This window comes from Chelonia mydas, chromosome 7 (assembly GCF_015237465.2).
Source record: "Chelonia mydas isolate rCheMyd1 chromosome 7, rCheMyd1.pri.v2, whole genome shotgun sequence".
NCBI lineage: Eukaryota > Metazoa > Chordata > Testudines > Cheloniidae > Chelonia > Chelonia mydas.
Genome location: NC_057853.1, coordinates 118,717,513 through 118,743,491, shown reverse-complemented (window position 1 = coordinate 118,743,491; position 25,979 = coordinate 118,717,513). Strand labels below are relative to the sequence as shown.

The 25,979-nt window shown below is 49.3% G+C and overlaps 2 protein-coding genes across 8 annotated transcripts in view; one reads left to right on the top strand and one right to left on the bottom strand.

Moving 5' to 3' along the window:
* The window catches only part of PDCD11 (programmed cell death 11), a 45,554-nt gene extending 37,367 nt beyond the window's left edge, over positions 1-8,187 (top strand). For 2 of the 4 annotated variants that reach the window (XM_037905765.2, XM_043552204.1), the window contains 7 exons: positions 655-777; positions 1,810-1,953; positions 2,750-3,000; positions 3,772-3,940; positions 5,174-5,327; positions 6,016-6,181; positions 7,654-8,187. In XM_037905765.2, the coding sequence (XP_037761693.1) occupies positions 655-777; positions 1,810-1,953; positions 2,750-3,000; positions 3,772-3,940; positions 5,174-5,327; positions 6,016-6,181; positions 7,654-7,825 (1,179 nt within the window). In that variant the 3' untranslated portion in view covers positions 7,826-8,187. Of the gene's footprint in view, positions 1-654; positions 778-1,806; positions 1,954-2,749; positions 3,001-3,771; positions 3,941-5,173; positions 5,328-6,015; positions 6,182-7,653 lie in introns of all 4 variants that reach the window. The other 2 variants (XM_037905766.2, XM_037905764.2) reach the window with 1 other exon arrangement.
* CALHM2 (calcium homeostasis modulator family member 2) lies at positions 6,992-25,395 on the bottom strand. 4 transcript variants are annotated; one of them, XR_006292499.1, is made up of 4 exons: positions 24,984-25,395; positions 19,921-20,632; positions 13,375-14,059; positions 6,992-9,322 (listed from the first exon to the last, which is right to left on the bottom strand). XR_006292499.1 is itself a non-coding variant. In XM_043552208.1 (4 exons), the coding sequence occupies exons 3-4, from the start codon at positions 20,461-20,463 to the stop codon at positions 13,643-13,645; spliced, it is 960 nt and encodes a 319-aa protein (XP_043408143.1). In that variant the 5' UTR covers positions 20,464-20,632; positions 22,691-23,098; positions 24,984-25,372; the 3' UTR covers positions 10,077-13,642. The 4 variants fall into 4 exon arrangements, 3 of the variants coding, with proteins under 3 accessions (XP_027676113.1, XP_007057921.1, XP_043408143.1); XM_043552208.1 differs by lacking the exon at positions 6,992-9,322 and adding an exon at positions 22,691-23,098 and having other exon boundaries at positions 10,077-14,059; positions 24,984-25,372; XM_027820312.3 differs by having other exon boundaries at positions 8,290-14,059; positions 24,984-25,372.
* Positions 25,396-25,979: the final 584 nt, after the last annotated feature.

Below are 25,979 nucleotides of genomic sequence, written 5' to 3'. Positions count from 1 at the left end.
CACGCTGGGGGTGAGGATTGCATACACACCTCTAGACCAGTGGTTTTCAAACTGTGGGTCGTGGCCCAGTACTGGATCGTGGCATGTCAGGCACTGGGTCATGGTGGTGCTGGTCTGCACCACCAGGTGGGCCGTTAAAAGTTCTGTCGACGGTGCTGCCCGGCTAAGGCAGGCTAGTTCCTCCCTGTTCTGACACCGCGCTGCGCCCCGGAAGTGGCAGGCAGCAGCTCCGTTGGGTCGCGGGCATCAACAATTTTCTTCAACTGGGTCACCAGAAAAAAAAATTTGAAAACCACTGCTCTTGGCCACCCTCCCCCCCCAAAGCGTGTGTGTTTTGAGGAAGAAAATCACTGGCCCCCTGCTTTATGTTCTTGTATCTCAAGTTTTCTGGCAGGCATCTCTGCACAGCACCTGCTAGAATGTGGCCCATAAAAGTTGACTTAACCATCTGCCGGTGGATTGAGGCCTGCCACATTCATGACTTTTCTCTTGTGACTCATGTTGTACGTTGTGTCTCTGGGTGACTGGGGAAGGCGGTGACGGTTATTCCAAGGCCTCTCCTTTTTCAGTCTGTAGCCACTGTTTGACCTTGAAAATAGAATTCTTGTAAAGTCTCTTTCTAATGGCTCACCCTCCCCCCCACCTTCATTGCAGGAGGTGAAGCCAGGGAAAAAGCGAGGTCGCCTGACGGACGGGGATGACAGCGGCGTTGAGGTCTATTGCCGGGAGGAGGAGGAGGAGGAGGAAGATGAGGAGGAGAATAAAAGGAAATCCAAGGTGAGGGTACACAGAGGAAGAGTCAGAGCCCTGAAGAGGAGAATATGAATGAGCAAAGGGGTGTTCAGGGTGACTGGCAGAGGACTGCTTGAAGGTGACTGAGATGGGGGCCTGGAATAAGCTGCTACAGGGTACATGGCTTTCAGGCCCATTGCGATGTGTCCGTTTTTCAGGTCCTCCTCCCTGTGCATAAAAGGACCTGACTCAACAATTAGCAGGCACGTGGCTCTTTAAGAGTTTGGTTACTAATGGCCTGTTGGGAGGCAGCTCCATGTACTGTAACCAGAGCCCTGAAATCCAGAACTGGAGACCTGTAACTTTCCATTCTTCCCACAAAAAGCTATCACCTTGGGATGATGCAGGGACTTGTAAACTGGGTAATAAAGATGACGGGATCTGGTCTGGTCTGAGCACGGTCTGGTCTGGTCAGTGCTAGGAAGGGAGACCGTCAAGGGAAACAAAAGAGATGTGGGTGATTCTCCTAGTCTCTCTCGCCTTTCTGGCCACTTGGATATTTTGTCATCTCCCACAAGAATATGGGTGTTAGCTCCAGTGGCCTGGCCAAATCCAATCTGGGGGCTAATTGCAGTTACAACTAGAGACAGTATGTTTACTTCCTGTTCTACTCTGCTGTGCTGTCAAACAGCCATCATGCTCCACCCCAGAGGTGCTTGCATTCTAGTAGTGGATGAAGTGATGGCTAGCTCTATAAAACATTATTGGTGGTGGGGGGAGGAGGTTCAGGATGAAAGTTTCTATATAGATGTGAACAATTTATTCCCATTGCTCCAGAAGACGATTGAAATTCTTCAGTGAGCCTGTTTTTCTCACTGTTTATCCCTCCATGGACCCAGTTTGTTATAGCTAAGTCATTCTGACAGGGGCGGTGGTGGTGGGGAATTTCGGGTGTCACTTTGGTAGACAACGCGCAGGCTAGAGCAAGGCGGGGTGCAGGCAGCAGCTGTACCCGCTCCCAACAGAAGCCTGGAATATAAAACAAGCGATATCATCTTCTATTGTCCTGTCAAGCAGGAGACAAAACGTGCAGAGGCTCCAAGGCTGCAGGTTTCTAGTGGCTTCACTTGGGACGAGGGTTTAAATGCCCTGGAGGTGCCAGTATGGAATCGGAAAGAGGAGAGCTCAGACAGCGAGGAAGAGGATGACACACAGTCCATGGTACAGTATCCTGGACAGCACTGCGTGCGTGGGAGCTGCTGTAACTTGCCTTCTTGTCACTTACTGTCTTTGTATCGGTAATGTGCTGAGCCTTGTGTCAGATGGCAAAGGCTGTGTTAACCCAAGGGACTGCCTTCACCAATCGGTTCTTACGACGTTCTTTTAACGTGTGTAGATAAACGTAACCAGAGGAAGGTGACAATCTTTGAGAGAGAGCATGGGTGGGTGCTGTGCAAGCTGAGTTTCCTTCTCACAGCCCTATCCATGCACCTCAACCCCTGCCCTTCCAGTCCTGAGCCACACCCATCCCCGATGCTCCGCCAATGCACCTCAGTCTTGATCTGTAACACCCCTGTCCTTCCAGTCCCTGGCCTCTCCAGAGCAGACATCTACGCTGTGGCAATTGCACTGGTCACCAGCAACCACTGGGCTTGTACTGTGGAAAAAAATTTAGGATGAAATCACTTGCAAGTGGAGTTAAGTGTAAACTCTGCAGTCAGAGGTGCAAAGTTAGGGAATTAGCTCAGTCCCTTGATGTGCTTTATTAAGGGAAACGAATATCCCTTCCCCCTTGTGACTCTGCTCTTCTGAGACACAGCCACCGGTGGGTTCCAAAACTCCCTTGGTTTTGTTTCTCTCTCTAAAAAATTGGCCCAGTCCGTTGAATAGACTCCCCCCAGGATGCCCAAGTGTCTGACCATCTTCCGTCCATCATTCCCTTGTGGTGCTAGATGGTGCCTGAAGTATTCCAAAGTGACACGGTCTCTGTTCTCACCCCTTTCCTTGCCCGCTTCAGAGGAAGAAGCAGACGAAGAAGGAGCAGGAGCAGGAGAAGCAGAGGGTGGAGAAGGAACTCTCCAAGATCGAATCCGCCCTGATGGACCCCAATCGGCAGCCCCAGACGGCGGACGACTTTGACCGCTTGGTGCTGAGCAATCCCAGCAGCTCCATCCTGTGGCTGCAGTACATGGCCTTCCACCTCCAAGCCACAGAGATGGAGAAGGCCAGGGTGGTGGCAGAAAGGGCCCTCAAAACCATCTCGTTCAGGTAAAACGCTTCTCCCCCCCACATGGGAGGGCAGCAGCTTGATGTCCACGTGCCGTTGTTGCCATTATTTGGCACGGACATCTAATCTGCCCCTAGAAATGTAGGGACACCAGCAGCCTGGGTGGGAAATAGGAAGTGCTGCTCCAGCAGCCCCATAGTACTCAAGGGCTGCAATTCTCAGCTTGCCTTGTTCGAGGGAGGACCCAGGCTGAACCGCCGCAGCGATACTACGTTGGTCGGCAGCCAGCCCATCGTATGCTGTGATCCAGCTAGAGCTCAGAGCTAAGCAGGGCCCAGCCTGGGCATGGCTAGGAGGGGAGACGTAAGGGAACAAATGGGGTGCTGCAGAAAGAGGAATTGATGATTCCATAGGTGCCAGTCTTCCTTCTCAGTCCATACCGAGCCAGTGCCCCAGCGTGGTGCTGTGGTTCTCTTCTAGATGAGCCCCAATACTCTTTTCTGGCTCTTTTCATGAGAGTGAGGGGTGTTATCCTTGGCCCTGTGGGCTTACTTCAACTGAGTAAATACATTCTGCCTCCTTGATACCCTCCAGGCAGTTTCAGTTGGCTACACAATTCTTCCTCTCTCACAGTGTGGTATTACTGTGCACCATAAAACAATGACCACACTCCACCCCAGAGGGGGCCGCATTTGCATGGTGCAGTGATGCAATCCCTTAGCCAACCTTTTACCGGTGTGCTGGGGCTCAGCTAGTGTTTGTAAAGGGTTTTGAGTTCCTCTGACACAGTTCATGTCCCGTTTTGCTTTCAGGGAGGAGCAGGAGAAGCTGAACGTGTGGGTAGCTCTGCTGAACCTAGAGAACATGTATGGCACGGAAGAGACACTGATGAAGGTCTTTGAGAGGGCTGTTCAATACAATGAGCCCCTGAAGGTCTTCCAGCACCTGGCTGACATCTATGCCAGCTCTGAGAAATACCAGGTGTGTGCCTGGACCCGTGATGTGCTGAGGAGCAGAATCCTTGCTGCTCACCACCAGGGCAGGAGATGAGCTTTTTTCCCCTTAGAAAGTGCCTGGCCGAACCCAGCATTTGCTCCCCAGTTTGGTGTATCTGACTTCGGGCCATCCGGAGTTATGGTGCAGGCCTGCGTGAGCAGCAAGGGAATTTGCCATCAGTTTATTTCTTACCTGGGTCTTCCCCACGTAGCCTGTTAATCTGTTCCCTGTGGTGCATAGTAGGATGATCTGTCTGTTACCAAGATTTGATTTTCCTCCAGGCCTCTGAATTCGGCGCTCCTGAAAGGGTGAGGGACCAGTCACGCTGATTAGAGCTGGACATAATGCAGGTGCTAGGCAAGTTTCCCCCCCAGCTGTGCCAATGCATCTGCGTCCTGACCTTGCAACTGCTCCTGCAGTTCTGATCCTGGGCTTGGCTTGGCTTGGCCTATCAGTGATATACAGGCATGCCAAACTGACCCTACAGACCCAGAGGGGAAACACCAAACTCACTGTCACTTAAGCACTAAACCTGTATCTCACTCCCAGTGTGCAGAGGTGAAGGGCCCAGTGCGTCAACTCTGCTTCAGGGATACTATTTGCTATGTGGTCAGAAGCCACAGACAGAGTGAAAATCCACCCTTGTAGGGAGGCAGCGTGGTCAGCTGGGCCAGGCACAGGCCTGGGAGGCAGGAGACCTGGGCTCTGTTCTTAGCTTGACCGTGAGTTGCTGTACGAACTGGGGGAAGCTGCTCCACCGCTTTGAACTCCAGTTTCCCCATCTGTGTTCTAAAAAAGGCAGAGCTGATGATACTCGCTCGCCTCTGTAACATGCGCTGGAGACTATACACGGCAGAGCTATGCCGGCATAACCTGGAAGTGTAATGCAGCCTGCAGCAACGCAAGGGGGTTTTCCATTGGTGAAAGAGCACGAAGCAAGCGAGCAATGGTAGCTATGTCGACAGAAGCATTCTTCTGCTGACGTAGTTGCGTCTACACTGGGGGTTAGGGTGGTGTAGCTGTGGCACTCGGGGGAGGGGGGGTGGATTTTTCACACCCCTGCCTGATGTGGCTGTGTCGATCTAACTTTTAAGTGTAGACCAGGCCTTAAAGATCATGGCTGGAAAGCTCTCCAGAAGTGCAAGGCTCTAGTATGAGGCTGCGTGATGCAACCCCATGTAAGACTGACCTCTCCATCCCACTCTGGTATCTTTCCAGCAAGCTGATGACCTGTACAACACGATGCTGAAGCGTTTCCGCCAGGAGAAATCAGTGTGGTTGAAATACGCCACCTTCCTCCTGAAACGGGGCCAGGTGGAGGCCACGCACAGGCTTCTGGAACGCGCCCTGAAGGGCCTGCCAGATAAAGAACGTAAGTGTCCCAAGGCTTGCTCCTCTCCCACTCCATGACCTGTGTCATCCTTCCCATTCGTTGGGTTCCCGCTTCTCAGGTGGCTTGGTTGACCTTTGGTATTCTACCATGCTAACAGCTGGGAAGAAGCAAACAGGTCTGAAATCTCCTGATGCCCGGGAGCGATGGGGAGGAGAGACTTTTGGTCAGGATGACAAAGCCAACCCTCCTGGAACACACTAAGCCATGGGATCTGCTCGTACGGAGCAGAGAGGACCTTGTTTTTTAAGGTCTGAAAACCCCCACTCAAAGTCAACTGCTCTGCATGTGTGTTCTGCTTCTGAAGGGGGCAGAGCTGTGAGTAGGCCCTGCTGGGATTTGAGTCATGGTTCTAGGGAGCCCTGGAGGGTTGAAACCCGAGAAATCTACGCCCAAGACATCCCCTCCAGGAGAGAGCTGAATAAAATGCTGAGATGGGAAGTGAGCTGCAGTCGAGACTGGGGATGCAGATCCCCATCACACCAAAACCTCTTTCCGAGCAGAGACTAAAGGATTGGCTGCAGATAGCATTGTCCTTGGAGCTGTGCCAGCCTCTTGCTTGGATATTTGGCAGTTGTCTGCATGTGTTTGGGGTGGAGGGAGGGGATGGAGAGGGGCAGGTGCCCCTGCTGGTGTGTGCAGTGCCCTGAGGGGTGTCTTCTCATTATAGATGTGGATGTGATTTCCAAGTTTGCTCAGCTGGAGTTCCACTTTGGGGACCCTGAACATGCCAAGGCCATTTTTGAGAGCACGCTCAGCAGCTACCCAAAACGCACGGACATCTGGTCCATCTACATAGACATGATGATCAAACACGGCAGCCAGAAGGAAGTAAGGTGAGTGCTTGCGATGCGGGGGGTGCGCGCGTGTGTGTATGCACAAGGCTTAAAACGCCCCCTGCAGGGAGTGTGAATACCCTTCAGTACTGGGCAGTATGGAGGATCCCAGAGCAACAGTGAATCTGTGTTACATGGGGAAGGTAAAGGGGTTTGGGCTCATCTTTGTTGGAAAGGAGGGAGACCTTCAGGGGCCCAATGAGCAGGTTTGGACAGTGCTTTCACAGCAATGCAGAGTCCAGAAACTAGAGAATCTGATCTAAATCTCCAGGACCCCAGCAAGATCTACACAGCACGTAGGGAAGTACTTCTGGATGTCTCTTGGCCTCTTTTTATTCCCTGCTTGGATCACTTCACCAGTAACTGATCCTGTATGTCTACGAGGCTGAGAGCAAGAGGCCACCATTGGTTGAGGGAGCAAGAGCCTAGTTAATCTCTTTATTTAATGCTGCCGCTCTTTCTGCCCCAGATGCCATGCCGCTCACAGAAGAGCATATTCATCTCCCAGCCCCCTGGCGGGGTCGTCACTCAGCAAAGATGTGAGATTGCTCCTTTGTGTGCAAAGTGATAGCGAAAGCTGAGCACCCCTTCCATTTTACATCGTCCCTTAGTTAGCCTTTGAGGGGTTAGATTTTTATTGGTAAATATTGACAAATGTCAACTTCCCCACACATGCGCAAACCAATGGAAAAATATTTCCATGGATGATGATCAAAATTTCCAGATAGACAAAGTAAGAAAAGTGCTGCTTGAGAACTTATTAGAGTTTCGTTTAAGGCTAATTACTTCATATATTTTGACATGATGGTGACAATTTGTGTGTTTAATGGTTATAGAGCTTTAACTTCTTTGAATCTCAACATCTACTGTCATTAAATAATTACTGTCTGACCCTGCCCCTCGTCTGATTCCCCCCCCCCCCCCATAATTACCCACGACGGTGAACATTTAAATTGATAAAATATTTTTTAAAACTCTTAAATCCCATAATTATGCACAACTGTAAAAATTTAGATACATAAAAATAGAAAAAAATGCTTAAACAATCAGCGATATTATCGGTCGAAATTATTACAAAAATTAAAAATTGAATTCTGGTAAGTCTACCCAGGGTGCAAGAAGGGGCTACTCACTGGCATGAGCTTGGAGCTAGTGAAAGGAACGCCTGCTTTCCACAGTGTGTAGCCAATCTGGGACCATTCCCTGAGCTCAGTCGAATACTGTGGCTGGATTTTAGAGAAATAGCTGTATGATTTGGCCAGTAACCGTGCAAGCAAAGAGGAAGGGGGTTATGAAGCCGGCTGATTTGCAGGGATCTGACCTTCCATTTTACTGCAGGCTGAGTGTATGTACTGCATTTCCTTCGCCTTCCACTGAAGTATGACCCGTCCTGCCCATTGTTCAGAGGCAGGATATCAGGCTTGCGGGTCCAGTGCTGATCCGTGTTCTGAATGGGTTTTTGATTCTTGCAGGGATATTTTCGAGCGGGTCATTCACCTGAGCCTGGCAGCAAAGAGGATGAAGTTTTTCTTCAAGCGCTACCTGGATTATGAGAAGAAATACGGCACGTCGGAAACCATCCAGGCTGTGAAAGTAGCGGCACTGGAGTACGTCGAGTCCAAGAGCTCTCTTGCCGAGAGCTAACTCTCAGAGCAGAGAGACGCAAATCCTGTTGCAGACTCTGTGTATCTGGTGCTGGAGGTGGAGATCCGCAGTAATGGGCTGCCTGTGTCCATAACTAGTGCGTTTCCTGAGAGTACCCAGCCGCCGGCTGAATTGTCCAGGACCAAACTAAGGTGGAAAGAACAAAGTCTAGGAAGTAAACATTTACGGGAGCTTTCCATCTTGCCCCACGATACAACAGACTTTTAACATGTGGATGATTTTGGATCTAGTTATTTAAATGCTGATTGTTTTATAACCAGTAGAAACCGCTACCCTTTGTATGGCTTTCCTGTCGAAATGGGGCAGTTAGTGATTCTCCATCATTAAATACAATGATTTGGCATAAGCTCCCTTCTCTTTCCTACCCCCTCGCTCTTCCCAGCATCACTAAGAATGTTCTCGCATTTCACCTGCTTCGGTGTCTTTAAAGATTTGTCTCCAGTGCCTTTGTGCTGCCAGCAATTTAGCACAACCACCTGCCTGATTGATTCCTCTTAAAGCCTACGGCCATCCAATTAAGCTTGATCCATTGCTCATGAGCACCTCTAGGGTAACAAACACGGCTTGTGATGGACAGTAATTAGAAAGGAGACTGCCTCAGCAGCAGCTGTCTAAGAGGTCATTAAACTGAGAGAAGAAACCAAGTGTTACTTGCTGAAAAATAACGCATCCCATTTTAACCCTTTCATACTTGGAATACGACTGCCTATCTAAGGTTCTTATATGGCTACCATCAGCGTAGTATCCGAGCCCTTCTCAATCTTGAATGAATTTATCCTGACATCCTCCCGCTGAGGCAGGGCAGTGCTGTTACCCCCTTGTACAGCTGGGGAGTTGCGACACAGGTGGAGTGACTGGCCCAAGGTCACACACGAGATCTGGCAAAACAGGGACTTGACCCATCATCTCCTAAATCCCAGACTTAGCAACCTGACCACTGGACTATCCTGCAGAGTCCAAGGGGCTCCATGCAAGTGGTGACTCTTAGAGAACATTTTTCATCAAAAGGGCCAATGACTAGATCTAACACACAGAAACATATCTCCATACACCCCCATTGCCAACTGCAAAGGAAGCTGTGACTTCCTAAATCAGATTAGGGTGCTACCAGTTCTTTTGTTAATTAATATTTGTCTTGGACATCTTCCAGAAAGCTCTGAGCAAAACCTCCCTCTGCTCTCCTCTTTTTAAATCCACTTAACTCCAAAAGACAAACTATATCGTTAGAAACCAAGTATAGTATCAGGGAGTTCTTTTGTGCTTCTCCAGCTGAGGTGTTATACATCTACTTGAAGAGCCTAATTCCGAATGTCCAACCCTTCTTCATGAAAGAAAATGTGACCTCTTCCCTTTACTGGAAAATAGTCCGCCAGCAGAATCTCTTGTTGTTCCCTTCCGAATCTGGGTACAGTCCAAAGGCTCTTAAGCAGCATAAACAGTCATGAGATGAGGTAAGATCCTCCCATGGGTTAGTAACTGGTTAAAAGACAGGAAGCAAAGGGTAGGAATAAATGGTCAGTTTTCACAATGGAGAGTGGTAAATAGCAGGGTCCCCCCAGGATCTGTACTGGGACCTGTGCTGTTCAACATATTCATAAATGATCTGGAAAAAGGGGTAAACAGTGAGGTGGCAAAGTTTGGAGATGATACTCAATCACTCAAGATAGTTAAGTCCAAAGCTGACTGTGAAGAGTCACAATGGGATCTCGCAAAACTGGGTCACTGGGCAACACAATGGCAGATGAAATTCAATGTTGATAAGTGCAAAGTAATGCACACTGGAAAATATAATCCAAACTATACATACAAAACGATGACGTCTAAATTAGCTGTTACCACTCAAGACCGCGATCTTGGAGTCATTGTGGATAGTTTTCTGAAAACATCTCAATGTGCAGTGGCAGTCAAAAAAGCTAAGAGAATGTTAGGAACATTAGGAAAGGGATTGATAATAAAACAGAAAATATCATAATGCCAGTGTATAAATCTGTGGGATGCCCACACCTTGAATACTGAATGCAGTTCTGGTCGCCCTATCTCAAAAAGGATATATTAGAATTTTTAAAAGTACAGAGATGGGCAACAAAATGATTAGGGATATGGAACAGCTTCCATATGAGGAGAGATTATAAAGACTGGGATTGTTCTGCTTGATAAGGAGATGACAAAGGGGGGATATGATAGGGGTCTATATAATCATGACTGGTGTGGAGAAAGTAAATAAGGAAGGGTTGTTTACCCCTTAACATAACACAAGAACCAGGGGTCACCCAATGAAATCAATAGGCAGCAGGGGTCACCCAATGAAATCAATAGGCAGCAGGGTTAAAACAACCATAAGGAAGTACCTCTTCACACAATGCCCCATCACCCTGTTGCCAGGGGATATTGTGAAGGCCAAAAGTATAACTACTTGCAAAAAAGAATTAGATAAATTCATGGAGGCTAGGTCCATCAATCGCTTTTAGCCACGATGGTCAGGATTGCAACCCCATGCTCTGCGTATCCCTAAACCTCTGACTGCCAGGTGCTGGGACTGGACAACAGGGGATGGATCACTCGATAATTGTCCTGTTTTGTTCATTCCTTCTGAAGCATCTGGTGCTGTCCACTGTCAGAAGATAGGACACTGGGCTAATTGGACCATTGGGTCTGTCCCAGTCTGGCCATTCTTATGGTCTGTGTTTACGCGCCTCTGCCCACCTTTCATTCCCTCCTTTTTATGTAGAGAAGGAATGAGCGTCAGAAGGCTGTCACTGATCAACATCAGCCCAGGTTGAGAACCATCTTCTTAGGCTGGTTCTGTGGCCTCAGGGTCAGGGGGTTAATCTGAGGTGTGGGATTATGGGCCCTTCAAAATGTTATAAAATCAATTCTTGCAAGATGACTTTGTGACGCTTTTGTTTAACCTTCAGTAAGAAGGGTGTGGGTTGTAATTAGTTGAATCTAAGATTAATTTGTGATCTTTAAAGCAAATTTGTATTTGCTTTTTTCAGCCATTAGAGAGGCAGTGGAAAAGAATCTTGGCTACAGTGCCTGATTTTTGAATTTTTGCCTGGATTTATGGAGATATCCTGAGAGAGGAACAGCCTGTTCCTAACTTAGTATTGGGCTCCTTCCTTCGTTATAAAATCCATGCTGAATTCCTAGTTGATAACCAGCAGAGCCCGTGGCTAGAAGCTGCTGGAGTGGTGGTGCTATTGCTTGCTATAGCCTGAGTTCCTCGCTCAGCTGATGGGCATGAATAGCAGTTACTCATTATGCTAAATCCTGACTTCTATTTGTCAGGCTTTTGTAAGCATCCTGGTTGTTGTCTGTTGTAGATCGCCAAGGACAGCTGCATAGAATGTCTGCGCCGTAAAGGAAAAGGAGAATTAAAAAACCCAACTCAAACACCTTAGCGAAGGGACTGCCATCACTTCACTTCCTGCCAGCATGTGATGTATAGCGATGACAACCTGTGTGTATTAGCACCAGCAGTCCATGAGATGTCCCCCAGTGCCCGTTTCCAATTGCTAGCTATGCTCCAGCTCTTACTCACAAGAGAGCAGAGTGACAGAGCAGGGTCCGGTCCTCCCTTCACCCACTGCATCGATCCTCTGTAAAACCTGCACCCAAATCAGTGCAGCAAGGATTATGAAAGCAATATCACCACCTCTCATGATAGTTGGAGGTCTGCTTAAACCGTCAGCTCCTGGAGTCGTGCGAACATGACAGAATCGGAACTTTAATTTAAAAAAACAAAGTAAGTTTCTGGCCCTCGTGTTCACATTTTCACGCTTTTCTTTGACCCAGCTGCACCCAAAATGTTCAGAAATCAGAAAGCAAAGAGAAAAAGCCGTAGCTCACGAAAGCTTATGCTCAAATAAATTGATTAGTCTCTAAGGTGCCACAAGTACTCCTTTTCTTTTTGCGAATACAGACTAACACGGCTGTTACTCTGAAACCTGTCAATTTATTTATTTTTTTTTTTAAGAAAACCTTAATTTTTAATCGAGTCACATGAGTTTGAAGTGCCTGACTCATGATATCTGTACACTTGGGGTTGACAGTATCATGAAAGGCCATAGCAAAAGTGCATAAAAACGAGGCGCATATATAAAGGAGCATTATAAATATGAAAAGCCAACTCCAATATGCTGCCAACCTTTAAAATAGAGACAATTGTGTGTATGTAATTCAACATGCAATTAGAGACTGGTGAATTGTGCAATGCTATAAATTCAAATCAAGTGTCCAGCCAGTGGACAACACAATAGTGCAATGACAGTGGTACATTTCAATCTCCCGTCTGTTTCTCAGCGTGGAACTTAGTTCCTGAGAGAGAATCTGCAAGGATCTCATTCAGGAGCCATCTAAGGCAGTGGAAACAGTTTAAAAAGCCCAATGAAAGAAGGGAGGAGTGGTCACTGCTTCCCATGGCTGAATCCCACCGATTCCCATCAGTGCAAACCTCAGTCTCTACAGGCACAAGACGTGCTCATAATGCAGTCTTTTGGCTGGCTGGTCTCTGGTCTCCTTCCAGTAGGAGGAAGATGCTTAACTGATACAATTAAGTGTCAAGAGTGTGCTCTGTAACTAAGTCTGATTATGAGCTTGCCATATCTCAGACCCTAAGCAGGGGCGAAGCTGGTCAGTGCTTGGATGAGAAGTCCAAGATGCTGCAGGAAGTGGTGTTAATGACTCAACCTGTCCGAAGCCAGCTCCAGCAGGATGCAGGTCTGCTGACGGTGCTGTCTTCAAGATACATAAAACCAAGCTGATGATCATTTGTGCTCATGAAAGAGGGTGTTTGGTGTCCTGGCCAGTTTCCCATTGGGTAATTACATTCCACTTCATTAAATTTCCCTGTGCAATATCAGTGTCCTACTTGCTGGCATCAGTGCAACTTGACCCCAGAGAAGCGGAGGGGGACAATACACAGGTAAACCGACAGGTCAGTCCTGGGGACATGCAAACCAGTGTGGGAAGGCACTTAGAGGACTGCCAAAATAGTGTGAATGAGCAATGTGCATACATGAACATAGGTTTGTATTAACTCAATGCCTGGTGAACTTTGTACCCTTTAACTATGGTGCTACTGTGCTTTCAGGGTCTGCATTGTGTGAACGCAGGTCATTTCAATGTGCACCAATCCAAATTAGTGCATACTACCCCCTCCCTTCCTTCATGTAGACAAACCCTTAGACTCTGGAGTTTTTTGGTGCATTGATGGACTGTTGTTGTGTTCCACCCCAGATGCAGCTGCCCAGCAGCTGCCCTGGGAATTTCTTTATGCTATAGAACTGCAAGATAAACTCTTAATAATAAAATAGGAAGTTGTGCTTGGTGGTCTTGTCCTGACCCTGAAATGAAGGAGAGCAAAGAGGCTGCAGCATTCGTGGCTGAGATGGAGGAACGCTGGCAGTGTATTGTATCTGGTTTCCCATCTGTTACATGTCTTTGTGTACGCAGGACCTGGGGGCTCTGTCTGTGCATCAGAACAGTAGGGCTGGAGCACTGATAGTCTGGAGACAGGGTGCACATACCTGCTTTAGGTGCCATGTCCTCTGTGTGGGAGCAGCAGTGCCTGGTTGTATCATAGAGACGGGTTCCTGGCACGATGCAGTTGGTCTTTATCCTGAAGCTGTTCATCCTTCCTCCCGTGCTGTGCCCAGGAGGAACAGCTGTTTGGAGGAGAATTAGCAGCAAATCGACTAGCTGTGCACCTATGCCGTTTTTACCTATTTGAACGTACTGTGACGCAAAGATGGTTTGGGGAACTGGTCCCGTCATCCCCCTGGGCTGCTGGTTCTCTTATGTGGCTAGGAAGACCATTTCCTGACCATCAGGCCCTGGCCCGTTCCCTTCCACCCCTTTGGCCCACTTATGGAGCCGGCTGTAGAGTGGGAAGCCCTTATTTTCCCGGTAGATATAGACCCCAGTGATGGCGTTCCACTGCGGGCTTGGCTGGACACCCTTCACTGGAAACTCCTCCACTAGCTCTTTCTCCTCCTTATTCAGAGCCACAAAGCCGAAGAACTGCTTGACATTGTTGGCGGCCAGGATCTTGGAGTGGACTTCGGCGGTGCGCTGGAAGAGCTTGGCCTCGCTAGAGCGGTACTGGGCCCAGTAGCCCTCTTGCCGGTAGCTCAGCGGTGAGCAGCAGTGCTTCAGGCACTTGGTGAGGAAAACCAAGACTGCGATGACCCCAATGAGCAGCCATCCAAAGAGCTGAGAAAGAGAGAGAGGGCTACATCAGAACAGCTCATCAGTCCAATCTCCGATTAAAGAACCTGCCCCATTTCATACTGGCGTTTCCCCAGTTCATGCTGGCTCAGGAGGACACCAGCCCTCGGATTCTTTCTCTCTGTGAACATGATGCCGTACTGATAGCCACTGACTAGAACTGACTATAGCATAAGCAGGTGCTGTGTGAGATTCCCAGCAATCCTCTGCCAATGCCCTTCAGTCCTGACCGGCAGCCGTTCCTGCTCTTCCAGACTGGAGCCAAGACAGCTCAGCTGATGAACCTCAGTCCTGATCCGCTGCTTCCCCTCCTACTCCAGACTTGGAACCCCTCACAGCGTGGCCAATGCACCTTGACCTGGGCAACTCCTTCTATTCTAATTCAAGGACACCCCATCATTTCTGCTCCGGACTGGGCCACAAGGGGATCACTGCAGAGTGGACAGACTTGTCTATCTTACTCAGATCCAACATGTATCTGAGTGTTTGTTGTGAGGATAGTTTGACTGTGTGCTTGATTGGTTGTTTGAAAAGGGGCGGGAAGTGGGAGTGCTTTGTTCCAGGTGAGCCTTAAGTGGGCCTCACTGTATAAAAAGCCAGTCAGCAGCGAACCAGCTGAGCAGCGAACAGCACAGCAGCTAACAGAAGGAGTTTGCCTGGGAGTTCGCCTGCGGAGAGCCCACTGAGGCTTACATCTTGCCGGATTCTCTGAGTAATTACTACAACTCCTGAGGAAGCTCATAGAAGGAAGGTAATATGGATGGGGGGTGTTCAGCTGTTGTGACCTGCACTGGATGTGCTATGTTTGTCTTTCTTCCACAGGACAGAAGCAACTTTGTCTGTATAAAGTGCAAGCTGGTCTCCATATTGGAAGAGAAGATTCAAGGTCTGGAGCAACAGGTATCGACCCTGCGTTGCATAAGAGAAACTGAAGATTTCCTGGACAGATGTCAGGATATGCTTCTACGGGCACAAGGTTCTGAAGATTCAGAGCAGGCTGCACATCGGGGACAGGAGGACGGTGAAGAAATTTGGCATCATGTGACCTCCAGAAGAAAAAAGGGGAACGTCCATGTACCAGCAATGCCGATACAGGTAAGTAACTGTTTTCATGTTCTCTCCACAGGTACTAATGCGGAGAGTGGACCAGATGATACGTCTGAGGGAAGGGAGCAGAAGGAGACTCCACCGACTGGAAGGCAGGAGATGCACTGTCCTAGGGTTGGGGGTTCCATGACCACCGCTCCCAAGAGAAGGAGGCGGGTGGTGGTGGTAGATGACTCAGTCCCCCTGAGGAGAGAGTCCCCGATCTGCCGCCCTGACCGGGAAAACCGAGAAGTCTGCTGCTTGCCAGGAGCTAAGATTCGTGATGTGACGGAGAGACTGCCGAGACTCATCAAGCCCTCGGATCGCTATCCCTTCCTGCTTCTCCACGTGGGCACCAATGATACTGCCAAGAATGACCTTGAGTGGATCACTGCAGACTACGTGGCTCTGGGAAGAAGAATAAAGGAGTTTGAGGTGCAAGTGGTGTTCTCGTCCATCCTCCCCGTGGAAGGAAAAGGCCTGGGTTGAGACCATCGAATCGTGGAAGTCAACGAATGGCTACGCAGGTGGTGTCGGAAAGAAGGCTTTGGATTCTTTGACCATGGGATGGTGTTCCAAGAAGGAGGAGTGCTAGGCAGAGACGGGCTCCACCTAACAAAGAGAAGGAAGAGCATCTTTGCAAGCAGGCTGGCTAACCTAGTGAGGAGGGCTTTAAACTAGGTTCACCGGGGGAAGAAGACCAAAGCCCTGAGGTAAGTGGGGAAGTGGGATACTGGGAGGAAGCACGAGCAGGAGCGCGTGAGAGGGGAGGGCTCCTGCCTCATACTGAGAAACGGGCGATCAGCGGGTTATCTCAAGTGCCTATACACAAATGCACGAAGCCTGGGAAACAAGCAGGGAGAACTGGAAGTCCTGGAAAAGTCAAGGAATTATGATGTGATTGGAATAACAGAGACTTGGTGGGATAACTCACATGACTGGAGTACTGACATGGATGGATATAAGCTGTTCAGGAAGGACAGGCAGGGCAGAAAAGGTGGGGGAGTTGCACTGTATGTAAGAGAGCAGTATGACTGCTCAGAGCTCAAGTATGAAACTGCAGAAAAACCTGAGAGTCTCTGGGTTAAGTTTAGAAGTGTGAGCAACAAGGATGATGTCGTGGTGGGAGTCTACTATAGACCACTGGACCAGGGGGATGAGGTGGACGAGGCTTTCTTCCGGCAACTCGCAGAAGTTACTAGATCGCACGCCCTGGTTCTCATGGGAGACTTCAATCACCCTGATATCTGCTGGGAGAGCAATACAGCGGTGCACAGACAATCCAGGAAGTTTTTGGAAAATGTAGGGGGCAATTTCCCGGTGCAAATGCTGGAGGAACCAACTAGGGGCAGAGCTCTTCTTGACCTGCTGCTCACAAACTGGGAAGAATTAGTAGGAGAAGCAAAAGTGGATGGGAACCTGGGAGGCAGCGACCATGAGATGGTCAAGTTCAGGATCTTGACACAAGGAAGAAAGGAAAGCAGCAGAATACAGACCCTGGACTTCAGAAAAGCGGACTTTGACTCCCTCAGGGAACTGATGGGCAAGATCCCCTGGGAGAATAACATAAGGGGGAAAGGGGTCCAGGAGAGCTGGCTGTATTTTAAAGAATCCTTACTGAGGTTACAGGGACAAACCATCCCAATGTGTAGAAAGAATAGTAAATATGGCAGGCGACCAGCTTGGCTTAACAGTGAAATCCTTGCTGAACTTAAATATAAAAAAGAAGCTTACAAGAAGTGGAAGATTGGACAAATGACTAGGGATGAGTATAAAAATATTGCTCGGGCATGCAGGAGTGAAATCAGGAAGGCCAAATCACACCTGGAGTTGCAGCTAGCAAGAGATGTTAAGAGTAACAAGAAGGGTTTCTTCAGGTATGTTAGCAACAAGAAGAAAGACAAGGAAAGTGTGGGCCCCTTACTGAATGAGGGAGCCAATCTAGTGACAGAGGATGTGGAAAAAGCTAATGTACTCAATGCTCTTTTTGCCTCTGTCTTCACGAACAAGGTCAGCTCCCAGATTACTGCACTGGGCAGCACAGCATGGGGAGGAGGTGACCAGCCCTCTGTGGAGAAAGAAGTGGTTTGGGACTATTTAGAAAAGCTGGACGAGCACAAGTCCATGGGGCCGGATGCGTTGCATCCGAGAGTGCTAAAGGAGTTGGCGGATGTGATTGCAGAGCCATTGGCCATTATCTTTGAAAACTCATGGCGCTCGGGGGAGGTCCCAGATGACTGGAAAAAGGCTAATGTAGTGCCCATCTTTAAAAAAGGGAAGGAGGAGGATCCTGGGAACTACAGGCCAGTCAGCCTCACCTCAGTCCCTGGAAAAATCATGGAGCAGATCCTCAAGGAATCAATTCTGAAGCACTTAGAGGAGAGGAAAGTGATCAGGAACAATCAGCATGGATTCACTAAGGGCAAATCATGCCTGACTAATCTAATTGCCTTCTATGAGGAGATAACTGGCTCTGTGTGGATGAGGGGAATGCAGTGCATGTGGTGTTCCTTGACTTTAGCAAAGCTTTTGACACTGTCTCCCACAGTATTCTTGCCAGCAAGTTAAAGAAGTATGGGCTGGATGAATGGACTATAAGGTGGATAGCAAGCTGGCTAGATTGTCGGGCTCAACGGGTAGTGATCAATGGCTCCATGTCTAGTTGGCAGCCGGTATCAAGTGGAGTGCCCCAAGGATCGGTCCTCAGGCTGGTTTTGTTCAATATCTTCATAAACGATCTGGAGGATGGTGTGGATTGCACCCTCAGCAAGTTTGCAGATGACACTAAACTGGGAGGAGAAGTAGATACGCTGGAGGATAGGGATAGGATACAGAGGGCCCTAGACAAATTGAAGGATTGGGCCAAAAGAAATCTGATGAGGTTCAACAAGAACAAGTGCAGAGTCCTGCACTTAGGACGGAAGAATCCCATGCACCGTTACAGACTAGGGACCGAATGGCTCGGCAGCAGTTCTGCAGAAAAGGACCTAGGGGTTACAGTGGATGAGAAGCTGGATATGATATTGCCAAGAAGGCCAATGGCATTTTGGGCTGTATAAGTAGGGGCATTGCCAGCAGATCGAGGGACGTGATCGTTCCCCTCTATTCGACATTGGTGAGGCCTCATCTGGAGTACTGTGTCCAGTTTTGGGCCCCACACTACAAGAAGGATGTGGAAAAATTGGAAAGAGTCCAGCGGAGGGCAACAAAAATGATTAGGGGACTGGAACACGTGAGTTATGAGGAGAGTCTGAGGGAACTGGGGATGTTTAGTCTATGGAAGAGAAGAATGAGGGGGGATTTGATAGCTGCTTTCAACTACCTGAAAGGGGGTTCCAAAGAGGATGGATCTAGACTGTTCTCAGTGGTAGCAGATGACAGAACAAGGAGTAATGGTCTCAAGTTGCAGTGGGGGAGGTTTAGGTTGGATATTAGGAAAAACTTTTTCACTATGAGGGTGGTGAAACACTGGAATGCGTTACCTAGGGAGGTGGTGGAATCTCCTTCCTTAGATATTTTTAAGGTCAGGCTTGACAAAGCCCTGACTGGGATGATTTAATTGGGGATCGTTCCTGCTTTGAGCAGGGGGTTGGACTAGATGACCTCCTGAGGTCCCTTCCAACCCTGATATTCTATGATTCTATGGTGCTGCAAAGCGCTGGGTCAGCTGATGTGGAGTTGGTTCTGATAACTGATCTCCTGGTGTCTGGATAATGTATTGTCCTCTTGCACCTAACAAATGCTGCATTTTTTCTTTTTCTTTTCGGTAGGTCCTCACAAAGCCATGAACATGTGTCTTAAAAGCAAACTTCCCCCCAAAGCAGATTATTAATGTAAAAAGTGTACAGGTTTCTGGGAGCTAACCCTGGTCCTGGGACAGCTTGCACCTCAGATTAGGTGTAACTCATTCCAGATTTCTGGACACACGGTGCTCACAGGCATGGGCTGCTATGACAGAGGGCTGGGCAACAGCAGCTCTACCAGCACTCTGATCATGGGAACATCAATTAAATCACCCCAGAGTGAACCGGAGGGGCACAGCTGTGCCTAACTGATAGACTGGGGATGGGCTGGAGAAAGCTACCACAGGAAGAATGTGCTCAAGAGAAGGTGGAGCCTGAGTGGGCCCTGATGCTGCTGCCCCCTCACCCCCCACTTCCGATGTGGAAGGTACCTTCTGTCTCCCCGTTCCTTGGCCAAGTGAGTTAAGGAGTGTACGATATTGTAAATACGGAGCTCTGAGCGGTTTGTGGCTTGAAAAGAGACAGGATGGGCATCCTGCCCTGTCACAGCTCAGAACAGAGCTGAGTGTTTCAGGGCCACTTTCCCCATTTTGCTTATCTTGGCTTCCCAATGCTGCAGTTTCAAAGAGAATTTATTGGTACATAGGTTGAGCCACAGAGGGGAAAGTGGGTATTATCTCCCTCGGAGAGGAAGATAATGAGGCACAGAAGGGGAAAGTAACTTTCCCAAGGTCACACAGTAAGTCAGTGGCAGAGTCGGGAATACAGCCCAGGTGTCCTGCTCTAACCACTAGACAACACTATGTAATATCCTGGCTTCAATTAAGTAAATGGCAAAACTCCCATTGACTTCAATGGGGCCAGGATTTCAATTTCTGTCTCTGAGCCTTGGAATCTTTGCCCTCAGTCTCACTCTCATCCTGAGCCAGAAATAGTACACGGGAGACCTGGCTCCCGGTCTCCTTTAACTCCTTGTCAACATTCCTTCCACACCCAGACATACAAGTAAATCAATACCTGGGACTCATATCTTAGTCTTCTTATAACTTCTTCCTTAAAACTTGTCAAGTTCCCTGGAATGTCCTTACAAGGGAACCTGGCCAGGGTCTCCGGTCCATATCTGGATGGAAATTCATCTAGGGAGGCAGGATCCACAAATTCACTGAGGGCACAGATGTAGGCTTCTCCGCGGAGCAATGAGATGACTGACCAGGTGACAGGGGCCACGGCAGCCCGCCCTATGATGGAGCCGAAGAGCAGGAAGGTGGCTGCAGCTGAGAAGTTCTTGGCCCCTCTCTTGTGGCACTCGGCCACCAAATTCCAGGTGTGGTTGTTCCAGATGACGCCGATGAGGAACAGGGCCAGGGCTGGGACTCCAATGGCAGCCAGTCCATAGATGTAGTTCCTGGCCGGAGAGCAGGGGCAGTGGAAGGCGACCACAGAGAAGAGTTCCTGACTGCCCACCGTGCCCAGGGCCACCAGGCCATTGAAGATCATCACATCTTTGCTTTTGAAGAACAGAGAAAGGAAGCGGAAGTTTTCAGTGATGAGGGCAGCCATCTTGGATTGAGCACCCAATCGGAGATGCCTACAGCAGCCTGGGTCCTCTCTCCTCACGCTGGCTACAACGACAATAACAGCACTGAGAAATGTGAATCATAGAGCTAATATTCGAGAGGCAGCAGACTGGCATGAGCTTTATCATTCCATACTAGACGCTCCTGTAAATCTGCAACAAAGAAAGGCAGTGTTATCTAATGATTAGAGCAGAGGTGTGGAGTTGGGACTCTTAGATTGCGTTCCCACCTCTGCTACTGTTTTGCTGTGTAACCCTGAGGCAAATCACACTCACTTCTCTGGGAGCTGAATAGGACTGAGGTTTTCCTCCTAGGTCAGCTTTACTGCCTCAGCAGTTGCAGATTCTGATTCAAGTGATCTGTCTCCCGGGGCCTAACGAATGAGTATTAGTAACAGCAGTTTGGAGATCCTCGGGCCAAAGGCTCTGCAGAAGGGCAGGGTCTGATGATAATCACAGGTATTTAGGCCTAGTATGGTAGGTTTGGATTGAACTAATAGTTGCAAGTGACCAGTACTGTTGATGATGAATGGATGGGTGTCTTGTGACTAACACGAGTCCCTATGCCTAGAATGGATACAAGGAAAGATGCCTCCCTGGGTGTTTTAATACAGCATAAAAGTTTCAGGATACGTCTATGCTGCGATGTAAACCCAGGGTTCAAACTCAGGTTCAAGCCTAACCTCCCTTCCATCTACACACAAATCACACTAATCCGACTCAGGGTCTCAGGACCATAAGGGAGTGGCGGGTCTGAGCCTGGGTCAAGCCAGGACCCAGGGTTCAAGTCCTATTCCTTTGCAGTGTAGATGCAGCGCCACTGGACACATGCTCTGGCAGTCCACCAAGTGTATCCCACAATCCCATGTACTGTCTTTCTTTGTCCCCTGGACAGTCAAGTTTGGTGGACAGTCAAGTTTTCCCATACTGCACCACAAACGAAGGGCTTGAATGGCAACGTTTTGGCAGGGCGGTAGGAACTCTGGGATATGGGTTGTGGATCTGGTCCACATAATGCAGTGTAGATACTGGACCCTCAAGTTGGCACCCAGGGTTCAACAATTCCTAACCTGGGGTTTCCAATGAGTGTAGATGCTCAAGCCCTAGGCTAAGAAACCCAAGTCTGCTAACTTGAGTTCTACTAAACCTAGGCTTACACTGTACCCTCTATGTCTTAGGGTGTGTCTTCACAGTTATACTTGAAAATTACCCCAACTTGACTCGCATTCACACACAAAAATCTCTAGCTCAAGTTAAGTGGTCAGGGCCGGTGTAACCACTAGGCAGCTGGCTAGGGCGCCAAGATTTGGGGGTGCCAAAAAGTGGTGCCCCCCAATTTTTTTTTACACTATTCCTTAGGGGCAGGTACCTGTCAGTCTCCCGCGCTCGGGCCACACTAGGGCAAGCAGCCTCTTCACCTCGGAGTCTCCCCTGCTTGCACGGGGGCCACTCCTCCTCTCAGGCTCCCCAGCCACTGCCGCCACGGCCCCCCGGGAGGACGTGGGCGGGGGGGTGCCGCCACGCAGGAGACGCAAGGGGCCAAGCTTGGCTGGGGCCCTGCACCTGCCGGCCGCGAGCAGCAGGAACCGGGCGCTGCTTGGGGGGAACCGGGCGGCCCGAGCCCAGGGCACCTACGCTCCCCTCCTGCTCCTGCTGCTGCCCTGGGCTTGGGGTGCCCTGCTCCCCCAGCTGGTACCTGCCCCTTAGCAATAGAGATGTGTGCATGGGTAATATTGAGGAATAATGTATTTACCTTAAACGTCTGCTTTACAGACTTGGAGTAGAAATGAGTCACCGGGGGATAGTGGCCCTTTGGGGCAAGGGGGATTTGTCACCCTGCCTAACCTGGCTGGTGGTGCAATGCAAGGCTCAGTTGTTTAGCTTTGCACAATAGTGAGACTTTGAATGGGACACCATCAGAGGCAATGGCAGACAATTGAAACGCCTTAAAGGTAAAAAAGAAACATTACAACAGCCATTACCATTCTGACAGGCTGTTTATAATGCTAAGTTTACTAGTTTTCAGAGGTTGGGGGGGGGGGGGGGGGAAGGTGGAAGTTTCACCTAGGGTGCAAAATATCCTTGCACCGACCCTGTAAGTGGTGCTTTAAACCGGAGCTAGCTCGCCTGCCAGGAGGAATGGGTTGAAGCTCCATTATTGCAACTTGCTGATGCTCGAGCTAATGATGGGGTTGCAACCGCTCCACTTACAGCGGGTCCTCAGCAGCTAATCCAGTCCCACTCTGCTGCCAGTGCAATCGCTCTGGGTAACTCCAGCATTGTTGTGAAGTGTGGTCTCTCTCACTAGGCTCACTTGAGTGCAGTAACTTGAGCTAACTGATGCCCTGAAGATAAGCCCTGAGCGTAGCTCCGATTTCCTGTGTCATGTGGTGATGTGCATAGAGGGCAATAGAAGGCCTTCTGCTGGCAGGTCCGATTACAGTTTTCATTAGTACTGGAAAGGCCAGTTGAGTAGCAATACCCAGAAACCAGAGCGGGTTGCTCTGGTGTTTGGAGAATGGAACGAGAACGAAGCCTGGTGGTCTGGTAGCAGCAAGTCTCCCAGGGCTCTGTCTGTCTTCACCAAAAGTCAATCCACGGGTGTGCAATGTATCACCCCTAGGAGAGCACATCGGGTTTGTATCAATGCAGCTGACATCAGCCCTACACTCACCCACTAGCCGGGGCTTGGTTACCACCTGCTTTCTACTGTCACAGCCCGGCTGCCATGCAATAGGGCCCAGCTTAGATTCTTGGACAAGGCAACAGTGAAATCCCATCGCAGGACACTCCCAAGGGGCATTTGACTAGCTTGCGTGGTTTCCCCTCTGTGCTCCTTACACCAGAATAGCATTGCACCTATCATTTCTGGGGATCCCAAAGCACTTTGCTAATTATGGGCCCCCTCCTGCAGCCCTCAGACAAGGAAACCCCTTGATTTCAGTGGGCTTGTAGGATGGGAGCCTGGAATACATATGTTATCATCTAGCTCTTTTCATCAGTAGATCGCAAAGCACTTTACAAAGGAGGTCAGTATCATTACCCACATTTTACAAACGGTAACACTGAGGCCCACGCGGTGAAGTGACTTGCCTAAGGTCACCCAGCAATCAGTGGCATAGCCAGGAATAGAACCCAAGTCTCCTGAGTCCCTGGTCCAGTGCTTTATCCACCAGGCAACACTGCTTCTCACATAGCCCAGCAGCACTGAAGTGCAGCCACCCCTGCAGGGGGAGATGGGCGGGGAGCTGTGTGTGAAAAGGCAGCAGTTCTGGGTCATCAGGCTGGATTCCTCAATCCCTTGGGCTTCACTTTGCTCTCCAGGTTTAACTGACATGAACCTCAGCCAAACCCATCAAGCACCAAGATTTCAGGTAGGAGCTATGATTCAACTCACTGAGACTAGAGCTTTGACAAAGGCCCATCTGAGAGGCTGGTAAACCTACCCTGGAGTTTGTATCAGTACCTACCCTATAGTCTTTTGCATCTCCTGAATGGCACGTAGCCCTCTGGGGGCTGACTGTAGAAACCCATCCTCCTCCTGATCATGGCAGACCCCAAAGAGGCATGGCCTCCTTGCAGATCAAACGCCACCTGGCTAGATCTCTATCTACGACCTTTGTGAAAGGGCCAGCCCCACATCCTGCATGCAGATGGCAAATATAAAATTGGTGCCATGGAAACCCCAACTTCTCTGAAAAGTAGCAGGGGATCTTTCATGTTCAAGCCAATCAGATAAAGGGAACCCAGATTTTAAGGTCTCCTGTGAAAGACACACACACATCTGGTATTTAGTTTACAGGCCCCTGGAAGACTGAGGTGATCCTAGTGAAATTATGGCAGAGAGCTAGTCCAAACCTGATGCCTGAGATCACTAGTTCACAATGGGTCAGTTACCACCCTACCTACCCCAGTGTAGCCCTATTTAAGTCCATGGGTTAGCACGGGGGGGGTGAGTACAGAGTTCAGTCCAGTGCTCTCCATTATTTCTATCCATTCGTGATTCCATTACAGTTACTCTAAAATCACTATGGGTTTAAACACTAAAAACTAGGGCCCTAATTCCCTACGGCAGTACCCCAGTTTTACACCAGTCAAACTCACTAATCAACAGACTTACACTAGCATAAAACTAGAGAATCTGCGTGAAGAATCAGACTCATGATCTTGACAGCCATAAAGTTTGTGTTGTGCAGTGTTCCTCAAAGACTCTAAACCTGAAATGGGATGATAAAAATCCAGGACTATTATTCAGGGGAACACAGAACGATTGCACAAAACCAAAACCATGCCACCCTTTCTTTCAAGGACTGGAGCTGGCAACAGGCCAAGGAAAACTCAGTTTGGGTGACAAACGAATGCTCCATCCTCGGGGAGAAGTCTCCCCTCGCTAATGGATTTCATTCCCAGTTAGGGTGCTGCATGTGATTATTTGTAAGCAGCCTCTATTTCAGTGCTATCCCTGGAACAAATGTAAAGACAAGAAGAAAACTAAGCCACTTACTTAAGGGTTGTTAAATCCGTTTTCAGAGCCTTCTCGGCTACACTCCCAGTGTAGCTGGCTCCCCCTCTGCAGGCAGAGGAGGAGAGTGGGATCCAGCTCAGAAAGTGCCAGCGCAAGAAGTTAAAACAGTTCAAAATAGCGTTTATTTTCAGCAGCTTCCTTTCTGTGTGCCAAGGGGTCCTCTGTTGTTAGATGTTTTGTGGTGGGAGGGAAAAGTCTCAGCCTTGCATCAGGGTGGGGCTTGTACAGGCAGCGAACGGGCAGTTACTTTCTGTCTGTTTCAAAGAAAAACATTGTGCCTTTAAAAGAAAAAAAAAAGGCATGAAAACTAGTTAGTGGAAAAAATGCATAATCCGCCCCCAAACCAGAGAGAGATCGCACGGCAGCGTCAGGCTGTGGAGGGAAATGTCGCGTGCAGCTGTCCGGGGCGTGTCTGGAGCTCTCTTCATCACTTCCCCCAAGGAGACTGCTTGCTCTGAGGCCTGAGAAAGTTCTGCTAGAGGATGCTCTAACTGGGGTTCCCTGGCCTAGTGAGGATAATGCCAGAGGCAGACACCTCTGGAGAGGTCACACAGTCCACCTCAACTGGCTGCCTGAGTCTGAAAGGGTGTGGCCAGAGGCTGGGGCAGCCAGCGATTTGGCTGGAGCAGCACATTCCTGCCTGGCTCTGCTTTTCCGCTTTTCACTTCCTCTCCAGAGCCATGACATGAAGGCAGAGAAGGAGGCCAGGCCATCTACCTTCCTCCTCCTCTTCTCCCCGCTCCCTCCCACCACAGCTGGCCAGCTCTCTGCTCCTGCTTGCCTGCTGCAGCCCTCTTTCCCTTCATGCTTCACGGATGCTGTGCCCCTGGAACAAAACCCAGGCCCCCAGAGGACGGGTTAGCAGCGAGAAGCTCACAGCAACGCCTGTGTTGATTTCTGCACAGCCTCTAGCCCCTGGAATGGAACGAAACTCTTCTCAGGACCCGTGTTATTGCCGGAGAGAGGCCTGCATGG